This window comes from Hypomesus nipponensis, chromosome 5 (genome assembly GCF_054491055.1).
Source record: "Hypomesus nipponensis isolate SF chromosome 5, ASM5449105v1, whole genome shotgun sequence".
Taxonomy (NCBI): domain Eukaryota; kingdom Metazoa; phylum Chordata; class Actinopteri; order Osmeriformes; family Osmeridae; genus Hypomesus; species Hypomesus nipponensis.
This window is the reverse complement of record NC_140365.1, coordinates 2,355,795-2,370,000: the sequence shown is the minus strand read 5'-3', so window position 1 is coordinate 2,370,000 and position 14,206 is coordinate 2,355,795. Positions and strand designations below refer to the sequence as shown.

General features: G+C 50.6%; 1 protein-coding gene across 1 annotated transcript in view; it reads right to left on the bottom strand.

Moving 5' to 3' along the window:
* LOC146287753 (roundabout homolog 1-like) overlaps nt 1-9,170 on the bottom strand; it is an 83,549-nt gene extending 74,379 nt beyond the window's left edge. Inside the window, exon 1 of the mRNA XM_084698000.1 lies at nt 8,733-9,170. Within this exon, the coding sequence (XP_084554126.1) occupies nt 8,733-8,790 (58 nt within the window). The 5' untranslated portion in view covers nt 8,791-9,170. The remainder of the gene's footprint in view (nt 1-8,732) is intronic.
* Nucleotides 9,171-14,206: the final 5,036 nt, after the last annotated feature.

Here is a 14,206-nt window from a genome sequence, read left to right as displayed (position 1 = left end):
GCTCTGTATTCCTCCTCTAGATAACACACACACCACTGTCTGTCAGCCAGGTGCAATGCCATGCCTCCACACGCTGTTGTCGTCACCAGCAGTGGAGGAAGGCATAAGGGGAGCTGTATTGTGTGTGTGTGTGTATGCGCTACCGAGGTGAGCTGAAGGTGTGCAGGGCTGAGAATGGTGTGTGTGTGTGTGTATGGGAGCAAATGTCAGAGAGATTAATGACTATCTGGTGTTCTTTTATCAGCATGCTCGTACGCCCGGCTGTGCCACGCGGCCTATATCTCTCATGACTTCATTATTTCCACACACAACCACCAGGGAACACAAATGTCAGAGAGAAGGCCACTCAACCTCCCCCCACCACCAAAACTGCTTCCTCCAGCCCCCCTCCCCCAGCCCCCCTCCCCCAGCCCCCCTAGCCCCAGCCCCCCTAGCCCCAGCCCCCTAGCCCCAGCCCCCTAGCCCCAGCCCCCTAGCCCCAGCCCCCTAGATTACACCCCTTCACCCCCTCCTCTCCTCCCAGCACTCTCTTCCCTCATTGCCCCAGAGCGATTTCTTCCGATGAGGTAAGGTTTCAATTTCAGCCGGTCACAAAGGCATCGGATTCAGCTTGAAGTAGCAGTTTGAGTTTGGAAGACTGGCACCCAGCCACATGCTGCAGTCGTAACTCACATGTGGAGCGTCGGTAGAGAGAGGTAGAGCTGAGACAGAGAGAGAGAGAGAGAGAGAGAGAGAGAGAGAGAGAGAGAGAGGGAGAGAGAGAGAGAGAGAGGGAGAGAGAGAGAGAGGAAACGAGACAGAGAGAAATACCATAGACAGAGAGATACCAGCGAGAGAGAGAGAAGACAAGACTGTTCAGAAAAACCCCCAGAAAGAAACAAGGAAGAGAAACGACAGTCCTCTCATCCACTGTCCTGCCCCTGGCATGGTCCAACAGTCCTCCCGGCCCCGCCCCTGGCATGGTCCAACAGTCCTCCCGGCCCCGCCCCTGGCATGGTCCAACAGTCCTCCCGGCCCCGCCCCTGGCATGGTCCAACAGTCCTCCCGGCCCCGCCCCTGGCATGGTCCAACAGTCCTCCCGGCCCCGCCCCTGGCATGGTCCAACAGTCCTCCCGGCCCCGCCCCTGGCATGGTCCAACAGTCCTCCCGGCCCCGCCCCTGGCATGGTCCCACAGTCCTCCCGGCCCCGCCCCTGGCATGGTCCAACAGTCCTCCCGGCCCCGCCCCTGTGCAGGTCCAACAGTCCTCCCGGCCCCGCCCCTGGCATGGTCCAACAGTCCTCCCGGCCCCGCCCCTGGCATGGTCCAACAGTCCTCCCGGCCCCGCCCCTGGCATGGTCCAACAGTCCTCCCGGCCCCGCCCCTGGCATGGTCCAACAGTCCTCCCGGCCCCGCCCCTGGCATGGTCCAACAGTCCTCCCGGCCCCGCCCCTGGCATGGTCCAACAGTCCTCCCGGCCCCGCCCCTGGCATGGTCCAACAGTTCTCCCGGCCCCGCCCCTGGCATGTTCCCACGGCACAGGAAGTGGAAATCCACTCATGTCTGACATTCTCCAGTCTGAATGAGGAATCTTAATGGCTTTTGTATCTGTGTCTTTCAGAGGCAAAAGCTGCACAATCCCAACAGACATGCCTGATCCTGACCTCAAACTGCCTCTCACCCTGGTACACCGACTACCTGTACAGCCCACGCACACCAGGGATGCACTCATACCAAGGTTTCATGGCAGTTGAGGGTTCACCCTCCTTTTGATGGACATATTGGGGCTGGCAGAGTTGCCTGATTGGAAATGGCAAAGTATCGTACCAAAGGCTCAAAATGATCGTATTTGGAGAGTATTTATCGTGCTTTTAGGAGCACTGAGAAGGCGGTCGACCAATGACAGTTCTCTCTACAGTCAGAGCTCGCGCAAGAAGGTGGATGGTGGTTTGTGAAAGAGCCAGAGAAACACAAATATTCAACCAGGAAAAATTAGATTTGACGATTTTGGAATCCCAGTCGGACGCATTTTTTAGGTCTCAAAAAGAGGAGATGTCCGGGTAAATGAGAACATGTGGTCACCCTACTTTACTGATCGGCCAGTCAACAAGTTAAATATCAGCCGATACCGATGGTCGACCGATAGATTGACGCATCCCTATTACACACACACGCAAGCACACACACGCAAACTCACACACAAACACACACAGAGAAAACGCTAACTCAATAACCCCCACGTGGTCTAGTAACCATCTCCCTCGCCGCCCCGTCCTCGTCCGCTAATTAAATCCCCTCTTCATTCCACAACTTCGTTAGCGGCGGTCTGCAGTGCTGGGAACACTCTCTGCCAGCCCTGGCTTCATTACAAGGTCAACTCGTGCTTCATTAAGCCACAGATAAGCCTGTCCTCCCCCTGCGCTAGTAAGGTTAGCCCCCTGGGCGCTAGCTTGTCTGGAGAGTCCTCCCAGTCCTCCCAGTCCTCCCAGTCCTCCCAGTCCTCCAGTCCTCCCAGTCCTCCAGTCCTCCCAGTCCTCCCAGTCCTCCCAGTCCTCCAGTCCTCCCAGTCCTCCAGTCCTCCCAGTCCTCCCAGTCCTCCCAGTCCTCCCAGTCCTCCCAGTCCTCCCAGTCCTCCCAGTCCTCCCAGTCCTCCCAGCTCTGCAGCCCAGGGACGTGGAGGAGAGGCTGGGGGGCTGGATGAAGGGTTAGTGGCTGGAGGGGGGGGTGGGGAGGGTCGAGAGGAGAGAATGTTATCCTCAAGAATCCTGAAGACGATGGAAAGCCCCTGCTAGTAATCAAAATGTTGATCTCAGCAGATTCTCCACACAACTCAACTGACTCCCCACCTCCCTCCCTCCCTCCTTCCCTTCCTTTCACCCCTCCCTCCTCTCCATCGAGATAAGAGAGTTCAGATTGTATTCTTGAACGGTTCCACCATTAGCACCGTGGGACAGGGTATGGGGCGGGGGGGGGGGGGGGGGAGAGAGAGGGGGTGTCTTCAATCCCAAACAATTATCAGAACTATTGGAGTCCTCAGCTTGAGTCATTACCCATGCTTATCTCTGGAGTCCAGCCCAGAGCAGTACAGCAAAGGGCTCATAACACAGCCCTCATTTAAGGCAAATTAAGGTCGTTTTGGTCTGTTTAAGGATAGATGGATGTTGGTGAGATAGCTGTTCATTAGAACTGTATCTCCCCTGGAAAGCTTTGAACTGTGCATCTATCCAGTCACTAATGACAGCAGGAGAGAGGGTGGGGGAGGAGGAGGGGGAGGATTGAGGGAGGGGTGGGGGGAGAGGGTACAGTCTCTCTCTCATCTCTCCCTCCTCACCAGAGAAACACAGCACACATTCTGATTAGCTTTAATCCTGGGCTCAATTAGTCAAAGAGCCAAGCTAATCACTGTGTGTGGGTGTGTGTGTATGTGTCTGTGGGTGTGTGTGTGTGTGTGTGTATTCATCTGAGAATAATACCGTGACTCTGTGCATGAGTGTTTCCAACTGTGAAAGTGAGATCACTCCAAGACCTGCTGGGAAAGGAATTGATCTGTCGGCAGATCAATGACCATCTTCATCAGGCTGTGTGAGTAGAAACCCGGCTAAAAGACATACCACTCCACCTCTGGCCTGCCAATCACCACCTCCATCACTACTTTCTTTTCAAACAGTCATTTTTTCCTTTGCTTCGTGATGGTCCAATTTTACTGGTGTGTGTGTGTGTGTGTGTGTGTGTGTGTGTGTGTGTGGTAGACAGAGATGTGACACCGTGCCTCGGGGGTCCTCAGCAGGCGATGACACCAGAGAGAGGAGAACTGGATGGTTATTAAATTAAATATTTCAATCTAGGTCAGATTTATTCTCTGGGCACTTCTGGGTTCTGTAATACCATCAGTGCATTCGGTCAGAGAAACACTGGTCTGGAGGGAGACCATCTGTGGGCCTGATGCCTTCACACACACACACATATACACACATATATACACACACACACACACACACACACACACATACGGTGGAGGCCAGAGACCCAGACCTCAGAACAGGAAGGCCAGTTAGAGAGAGAGCAGAGCTCAGACACGACCACAGTCCATTCAGCTGCCTCCATCCTGGAGGCCGGGGGCTGTGCCCAGGGACCCAGGAACCCAAGGACCCAGGGACCCAGGGACCCAGGGACCCAAGGACCCAAGGACCCAAGGACCCAAGGACCCAGGAACCCAAGGATCCAAGGACCCAAGGACCCAAGGATCCAGGGACCCAGGGACCCAGGGACCCAGGGACCCAAGGACCCAGGGACCCAGGAACCCAGGGACCCAGGGACCCAAGGACCCAGGGACCCAGGGACCCAGGGACCTAGAGACCCAAGGACCCAGGGACCCAGGAACCCAGGGACCCAGGGACCCAAGGACCCAGGGACCCAGGGACCCAGGGACCCAGGGACCCAGGGACCCAGGGACCCAAGGACCCAGGGACCCAAGGACCCAGGGACCCAGGGACCCAGAGACCCAGAGACCCAGAGACCCAAGGGGAGGAGGCTGGAACGCCTGGGGGGGCCCCTTCCTCCGTCTGGGGTCACCTGACAGTGTTCTTTAGAGACGAGCTCAGCTCAGGTCCCTGGAGGGGCAGAGCAGACACTAGAGGCTCTGGAAGTGGCTGAGGGAGGGAGAAAAGCTGGGGGGGAGGCTAGGGGAGAGGCTGGAGGGGGCGGGGAGGAGGAAGAGAGGGTGGTGGGAGAGAATTATAGACAGGGAGAAGGGTGGGGGCGTTGCCCTGGGCCAGGAAAACTCATTCAGCCTCACACACATTCTTGTTGCTAGTCTGTTAGTTAGACAGAGCATATATCATCCCTGACATGGACCAGTGTGTGTGTGTGTGTTTGTGTGTGTGTGTGTGTGGCTGGGTGCTGAAGTGTGTTGATCTCTGAGCTATAGACCTCCAGGCACTTGTTAAGGTGTGTGTGTTCAAGTTACAGCCACACGTGTCCTCTCTGCTGTCTTAACATGGCAGGAAACCAACACATAAACAAGGAGAGCAATCAGGAATCACAGCTTTCCGCAGCGCTCTCTCTCCTCTCTCTCACCAACACACACACACAGACACACAGACAAGAGACACACATCCAGACACACACAATTATACATTCACACACAGACACACATGCACACACATACACAAAAATACACAACACACACATTCAGACTCAGACTCGCACACACATAGGAGGGCTTGCGAACAATGTGTCTATGAAGTGAAGAGGGTGTTTTTCAGAGACTATAAGAGATAAAACAAGTCATTCTGGACTTATAAGTATATAACCAGGAGAAGTGGAAAAACCTTGAAGGGAATCACAAAACGTTTTCTTTGATGCAAGTTTGAACATGTTGAAATGAAAATTAAATCATCCACTGGTTTTCATTGTCTGAAATGTCCTGTATGTTTTACGTGAATGGAGCTGTCCTTGAGTGTGTCTCAATTAGTAAGTGTATCAGATTCAAACACACCAGGAGTGTGTATGTGTGTTTGAACGGATTTCAAGCTGTACCTTTGGTGTGTGTGTGTGTGTGTGTGTGTGTGTGTGTGTGTGTGCGCTTCACAGTATGAGAGAGTGTGTATTATGACAGGTAACGTGAGAACACAGAAAGGTAAGAAGGTAATGTTTCCATTCTGTCACCTCCAGTTCAACTCTTAAGAAAAACACTGCCAGCACACTACGAATCACAAAACACTGTTTAAACGAAACGAAACGAGAAAGAGAGGGAGACAAATTGCTTTTAAAAAATCATTATGATGCGGTTGGATTTGAGCTGTGCCAAAAATGCTGCCGGCAGAAGAGAAAGAGGGAGACGGAGAATGAAATAAAGAGAAGGAGGTGGGGGAGAGGGGGGAGAGAGGGAGAGAGAGAGAGAGAGAGAGAGAGAGAGAGAGAGAGAGAGAGAGAGAGAGAGAGAGGGAGAGAGAGAGAGAGAGAGAGAGAGAGAGAGAGAGGGAGAGAGAGAGAGAGAGAGAGAGAGAGAGAGAGAGAGAGAGAGAGAGAGAGAGAAAGGGATGGAGAAAGAAAGAAAGAAAGAAAGAAAAAGAGAGAGAGAAGGAGGGGTTGCAGAGAGAGGTGGGGGAAAAGAGAGAGAGAAAGAGAACAGACGACCAACTGAATGCTACAATTAGCTTCTACTGCGTCGCTTCCTTTCAAAACAAACAGAACGATTGGAGTCGGCCTCTGCCAGCGTGAATGAAGAAGCCAGCAGCCGTGAGGTCCACTGAGATGACTCTGACAGCACAGCACAGAGAGAGGGGGGGTTCTGCATACTCTTCTCTCCCCAACTCTCTCTCCCTCCCTGTCTGCCTCAGTCTCCATCACATGGCGGCGGTGGTTTTTATTCAGAAGATAAAAGAGACCGAGAGGAGGAGGGGGAGGAGGGAGAAGAGGAGGAGGAGGTAGAGGAGGAGGAGGAGGAGGAGGAAGATTCCAGTCTCCAGACCGTCCAGGGACGACTCCTCCTCATTAGCTCCTTCTTCTCCGAGGAAGAACAGAGAGAAGATGACAGGCCCGTCATGAGGAGGAAGGGGGGGGGACAGGTGAATAAGGGAGTGGGAAGGGAGAATGGGAGAGGGGTGAGGGAGGCGAGGGGGCAGGAGGGGAGGCGAGGGGGCGGAAGGGGGGGGCGAGGGGGCGGGAGGGGTATCAAAGGCAGCGTCCTGGGAGCCCGGCCCGTCCCATCAGCCTCATGAGCTGTGACGGCGGTCTCCTCGTTAGCCAGCTGTCCTCGTCACTGTCAGCGTCTAACACACAGGATGTGACACGGCAGGTCAGCCCCTCCAATCAGGACGCATTAGCTGGCTTCCTGCGAGCCGTATGGCTGCCAGTATCATGGCGCTCTGGCGTCGGCTGAGGACGGCCAGCAGGTACATCTGACCTTTGACCTGTACTCAGCTTCCCAGAAGGCCAGGTGTCACCGCCTAGCCTCCCCCCCCCCCCTCCTCCAAAACCACTTCAGATCTGCTGCAGACTAATGACAGACCCCACCCTGCTCCAACCTCTCCTCCTCCTCCTCCTCTCCCACTCTCTTCCTCTTCCTCTCCCCCTCCCCTCCCCTCGCTTCCTCTCCCCCAGCAGAACCAGCAGGAGTGGAGGAGAGGAGATTAGTACAGTAAGACTGGGACAACAAGGATACTAATCTACCACCAGTCTGTTACCGTGACACCATGAAGATTCACACCTGTGCTGGACCACTGTGCTGCAACTGGAGCAACTGTGTGTGTTCATGTGCTACTGTGTGAGTGTGTGTGTGTGTGTGTGTGTGTGTGTGTGTGTGTGTGTGTGTGTGTGTTCATGTGCTACTGTGTGTGTGTGTGTGTGTTCATGTGCTATTGTGCTGAGGAGAGGGATAGCCTGGACGAGGCTGCATGTTTCAAATACCTCTCCAAGTAAGGAGGGCAAATCCACCAAGTGCACCACCTGAAAACGATCTGTTTGGTAAACAGGGGCTGTGAGAGAAAGGTATGCAGACCTGAAAGCTATCACTGGCCAATTACCTCCAGTCCATGTAGTCTGTGGTGATAAGGACACCGGTGTCACACACACGTTAACACACACACACACACACACACACAGAAGGACACACACACAGGGTTCAAAGGTTCATTGGAGTGTATATCTCTTCTGTCATCCTCAGAGCTTCCTGAACACATTAGTGTCATCCCTCCACACAGGTCAGCTGATCATGGAGTGCTGCTAACACACTGACAGTGTCCTCTCAGGCACACCATCATGCTCAGCCCAGACAGGGTGGATATCTCTCTCTCTCTCTCTCTCTCTCTCTCTCTCTGTCTCTCTATCTCTCTCTCTCTCTCTCTCTCTCTCTCTCTCTCTCTCTCACACACACACACACACACACACACACACACACACACACACACACAGGGAGAAACACACCAGTGTTTATATAAAGTGTGTTTGTCTGATTCCCAGTCATAGCAGATGCGATTATATAGGATTGACTGTTATTAGTCCATATCCAGAGACCCGAGTAGAGTAAACTGGGGTAGAGTACAGTGCAGTACAGTAGAGTACAGTACAGTACAGGTTATTTATCCCGGGGGTGAATGGTTCGGTTATAGCTGCAGAGATAACAACATACAAAATACAGCCTAAAAATAACATTTAAAATAAAAATGTACAACATACAGTATAGACAACCCGTGTCTCCTAACCCTAACCCACCTGGACGGAGCAGAGCATTATCTTATCACAAAGCAGTTAGCACACACACACACACGCACGCACGCACACGCACAAAACACACACAAAACAAGCACAAACGCTATCAGTGTTAAAGGTTGGCCTGACAGTGATTAAACTGGCACGTTGGTGAGAGCAGTAAAATGCGATCGAACGAAGACTTGTCCCTTATCTCTGAATATGAGATTTATACTCTCTTAATGACGCCTTGATAACAGCGGCGGCACTCAAGTCAGCGAGTCAAGCAAGCGGCAGGGTCAAGGGACAGCGCGCGGATCTGCTTATTGAGCACGAACAGAGAAAGAGAGAATGAAAGAAATAGCCCCGTGATTAAGTTTATAAGTCAATAGATACTTGTGAACGTACTCCACCCGTGTCAAGACGCACAAACACACAGGAGCCCAAGCTCTGACCCGTGGCCTAATAGCACAGCCTACTTGGCAAAAAGTTTCCTGCCTGAAATAATACATTTTTATCTATACACAGAAACAGCGGACCACAAAACAGCTGAACGCTCTTTACCTGAACAAATGTGAAGAAATCCGAGTAGAAGGTAAATTCCCATAAATCGTGCAGACATCTTTCCAGTGAAGCAGGATATAAACTAATTTTATAATCCACAGAGTAATTGTGGTCTACTACGTCTAAATAAGACTTTTAGAAAAACGTTCTTCCCTCCGCACTATAGTCTGAAGTCTTCCACTAGACTCCTCGACCACAGCCGCTCGCGGATCAGGCAAGCCGAGTCCTCGGAAACTCCACGATATTCAATTGAAGTCTTTTACAAAACAAATAAATTTTCTGATATAGCTCTCGTCGAATCGGACGGTCACATCCTGGGTTTCCACGAGATTCTCCACTTTACATTACTTATGATATTGTACTCTCCGATCCAAGTATGCTTTCCAAATCCAAACGCAGATATTTCAGCGGAATTCATCAGTAATCAAATCAGTAGCCTACTTCCACTTTGGCAAAGTTTTCTTTTACATTAGAGGAATGTAAAAAAATGAAGTCCAGAATCCTCCTACAGCCAAACTTCAGTCACTTTTTATTTTATTTTAGTGTGTTGTTCCTCATCGCTGCTGCGCTGACCAGACTGTGCAGGGAGGATGAACGACGTTCCGCTCTCAGGGACGGCAGTATAATGGTATGCGCCACTCTGCCCGCTCTAACAATGGGGTTTTCCATTGAGAGACTCGGTATTCCAACACGGGACCCACTCATAAACCGCGTAGATCATTTATATTGTCCAACTACAAAGTACATTTTAAATACTTAAATACAACAGATTACCGTAATTTACATATTACTGTTTATTTATTTTATTTATTTATAAATTATGTTTACATTAATAGTAATGTAACAGTAGCATATGTTTCATACACTATACTGTAATAAGAGCAACACAGGTGCATCCTCAATTGTGTTCTCTCTGTGGTCTAAAGCGAATAGGCAATAGGTGTTTCAAAATGTCTGGCCTTTGAAAGTCAAGGAACGCGAACTGGTTGTTCAATATCAATGTGTTCAATCCACAGGGAGCCAGAACGACTCTGTGAACCAAATGGTCTCACCATATGTGCCTGTGTGACCTTTAAATCCCCCATGAGCTCGCTCGGGTCCAAGATACGATCTTAATATCCCAATTAAAATTCACTTTTCTTCAGATTAGCCAGAAGCGGTGTTGCAATTCTTCCAATCAAGGATTAAATATGTAAGATTTGGGCTATAAATCTACAGGGGAACATATTTATAGAAACATCGGCCGAGTAAATCTCACTGTCGGTTAATTTAATATGAAAATAAATGTTTGTCACCGTACCCTACCCTTTTTGTTTTGCATACCAGGCCTGCAGCAAACAAATACATAGATGCAACTGTTTGCAATTCAACTCTCAAAGGGGCAAAACATAAATGACTAATAAAACGTAATTAGAGATGTATATATATTATTCATGTTTTGTCTATATGTTATTATAGACAAATTAAATACATTAGTTATTAAATGTTTGGGGTGGGTGGGTGTCTGGAGCAACCTTTGTTACCGGTGATTCGTGTAATGACAAGCACAATACCGCCCTCTATCGGTAATATCAGGGAATTGTAATGTTCGCAATTCTCTCCGTGTCGAGTAACGTGACTTTAATTAGATTTATTTTAATTGCGATTATTTCTATACAAAGGTAAGTGTATGTCCACTTACTTCACCCACCCCCAACCACAACCCCCTTTTCTCTGTTTTCGATTCTTGAACTAATCTCGGCTACATGCTCTCTCACTGGTAGAGAGAGGATATTTGGCTGCCACTCAGAGACCACAGGATTGCCCCCTTCCTGCCCAGTACAGCCCTCTCCCCACCCCTCAACCCCAAGCAGGGGGGGCTTGCCCCCTCCATCTACCCCCAGCTCCAGCCTCTAATCCCTTAATTGCCCTGAGTGTGCCTCTGGCGTCTGAAGTGAACGCTTGCAGATGGATGCAGTCCTGTCTTGGAGAGATCCCGGCAGCAAGGAAGAGAGGCCCTAGTACACAAACAGTAATATATGGGCACTTACAAGCTCCACCATCAGCACATTCCTCCGTCTAAACAGCTTGCTTTTTCCACTCCTGCTTTTCAAACACGTCCACACCATCTCGGCTCCTCTTTACCCCATCTCCGTCTTCCTCCTACCACTTTTCTTCTCTTATTCTCCCTCCCTCCCCCCCCCCTCCCTCCCTCCTCCCCTTCCTCCCTCCCCCAACAGCTGTCTCTCTCTCCCCACCCATTCGCCTTCTCCCTACAACCCCCCCCTCCCCCCCACACTCTCCTTACACTCTCTCTCCCCCTACTCTCCCCCACCCTCCATTCCCTTCCCCCCTACCCCCCCCTACTCTCTCCCCCCTCCAGTGTGTGTGTCCTCCAACTCCCCCTCTCCTGCCTCCCCCTTCCTCCCCCCTCCACATCCATCCATATAATAGCACCCCTCTGAAGGACTAATAGAAAACATGCCCAGAGAGTCAGTAATAGTACATCCCAGCCTAGAGAGATGGGTAATTGCTGCTATATAGATCCACATTTTACAAATGAGCTGCAAGGAAGAAGGCTGCTAGCTGAATACATCATAGATAGTAACAGACATTATGTAGATAATAAGGTACATAATGTCCACCACTTAGAAACAGCCATGCATTCAGCAGTAGGCTTTGTTTACATGTGGGCGGTGCTGCATAGTTATGAGGCACAGTCTTTGTTATAATCATGACGTTGGTGAGCATGTCAATGTCAGAAATAAGATATCAGAAATATGTTAAGATATTGTCCTTTGCAAGTTATTATCTGTTTGTTGAGATGTGATGATGTTGCAGTTTGCCTGGTAAATAAACACCGTTCCTTGACTCTGACTGAAATCTTGGTCTGACCCTGGATTTTCTGCAACACTTTCAACGTGCATTATTTGTATGTTGCTTTAGAAACACAAGCTTCTGTTAATGACTGGATGTTGAATGAGGAAAATCACAAACGTAAATGATGTGTAGTTTGTGGAGTGACATCCTTACAGAGGGTGTTCATGAGAGACTTCGAGTGGGTCAAAGGTCACTAACATCACAAACCAGGTCGTCTGATTCCTGGTTTCCCATCCTTTACCACAGTCTCAGAGAATAGCCCAACCTTGCCTTGCTTCCTCTCTACCCTCCGCTGAAACTGAAGACTGGCGCTAAGCAACGTCACCTCAGAGCCAACTCTCATCCATCCTGTGTCCGGATATCGAGTGAGCTTCCCGACAGTCACGGATGAGGTAAGGATGAATCTCGCCAGAACATTCTCATCCCCGTAACGGGACTCTGGTTTGGATACCCAAGCCCCTGGCTGGCAGGAAGCCCACCTCCCAGGCCAGCTGCCTAAACACAAGCAGCTCAGCATGGCTAACTGAATAAATAGGACCCCGAGTCCGACAAGGACAATGACCTCACACGTGCGAGATTGAAAAGCGCACCAGAGCAGGTGCTGCACACTTTTCAGTAAGGCAGCAATTGAGCATTTCTACGCTACATTTCACAGGTCAACCCCGAACAAGCCTGCCAAGAAGACCGGAGCATCCATCGGAGAGGGCAGGATGGACAGACACTTGTTGTTCGAGTGCTGCTCGTTACGTTACTAACAACGTAAAAACCAGAGCGGCGCCGCTCTACCTGCTGAGAACCGATCGTGAGGAAGACGAGTCGACAGGATATTGTTGTTATTGTTTTTAAAAGCTCCATCTTAAAGATGGTTCACTGCGAGGGGAAACAAATCCAAAACAAACAGCCAACGAACACTGCCAGTGATTTTAGAACACTCTCCACAGGATAAGATCTCCATTTGTATCGTCAGCCACAAACACACCTTGTTAGAGGTGCGTTCGTTAGTGACTCATGTTTGCGTACTTACACCCGATTAAACGTTTTAATCATAAACATCTGGGAGCTCTCATAAAAGAATGATAAGGCTGTGATATTCAACTTAAGAGGTACATATTTTCAGTTTTCTTTTTAATGTTGGTGCCAATAACTTTCCCTCAGGGTTCGTCATAGACAACAGCGTCAGTCGACACCCACTCCAGAGCGCACAAACTCCATTACTACATAACTGATACAGCACCCTCTCTCTCTCTGTCTCTCTCTATGTCTCTATGTCTCTCTCTCTCTCCCTCTCTCTCTCTCTCTGTCTCTCTCTCTCTGTCTCTCTGTCTCTCTGTCTCTCTCTCTCTCTCTCTCTCTCTCTCTCTCTCTGTCTCTCTCTCTCTCTCTCTCTGTCTCTCTCTCTGTCTCTCTCTCTCTCTCTCTCTCTCTCTCTCTCTCTCTCTCTCTCTCTCTCTCTCTCTCTCCTCTCTCTCTCTCTCTCTCTCTCTGTCTCTCTCTCTCTCTCTCTCTCTCTCTCTCTCTCTCTCTCTCTCTCTCTCTCTCTCTCTCTCTCTCTCTCTCTCTCTCTCTCTCTCTCTCTCTCTCTCTCTCTCTCTCTCTCTCTCTCTCTTTCTCTCTCCCTCTCTGTCTCTCTCTCCATCACTTCTCTCATTCCCTTATCTCCCCCTTCCCTGGCTGAACAACCCATCCTCTCTCTCTCTGCTTTCCCTATCTCGCTCCATCTCTTCCTTCATTCCCCCTCCCTCTTCTGTTTGTCAGCCCGTCTGAGCGTAGCTCTCCAGTCACTCAGGGTCATCCACACAATGACAATGTGAATTATGGCAGAGAGACAGTCATCATCTGCTTTCTCCCCCAGTCCATCTGCTGAGACATCAACTCTGCCTAACATTTCTCCTCCCCTCCTCCCCTCCTCCCCTCCTGCCCTCCTGCCCTCCTCCTCTCCTCCTCCTCCCTCCCCTCCTCCCCTCCTCCTCTCCTCCCCTCCTCCCCTCCTGCCCTCCTCCTCTCCTCCCCTCCTCCCCTCCTCCCCTCCTCCTCTCCTCCCCTCCTCCCCTCCTGCCCTCCTCCTCTCCTCCCCTCCTCCCCTCCTCCCCTCCTCCCCTCCTCCCCTCCTCCCCTCCTCCTTTCTTCTCTTCCAGATCCTTCCCCTGCAGCCTCTCATCTCCACAAATCGACAAACCGAGCACCTCTGTGATGCTTCCATCGACCCCCGCGCCCGAGGACTGACTGAGAGAAGGATTTCTCTCTCTTTCGCTCTCTTTCTCTCTTTCCATGTCTCTCAGAAATCTCAGTTACAGTCGTCTCTGTTTGACTGGCGTCGTCAGCGGTCTTATTGAAAGACTGGAGGAAACGCTCACACAAAGAAACAAATAATAAGAAGTTTCTACCATCACAATCTCTCCTCACTATACAGAAAACACTGGATAAAAAAAACAAAAACAAGGAGCCTGTGTTAACCAATATAAATAATTCGATCAAACAAAAAACGGATGGTTTGTGGTTTCAAGCTTTGATGTGACAGTGTTGAAGCTGATGGGCTCATGGCGGCTCTGTGTGTTTGCAGAGTCTGTCTCTGAATGGCTGCCCCATCACCAGAGTCTGTCTCTGAATGGCTGCCC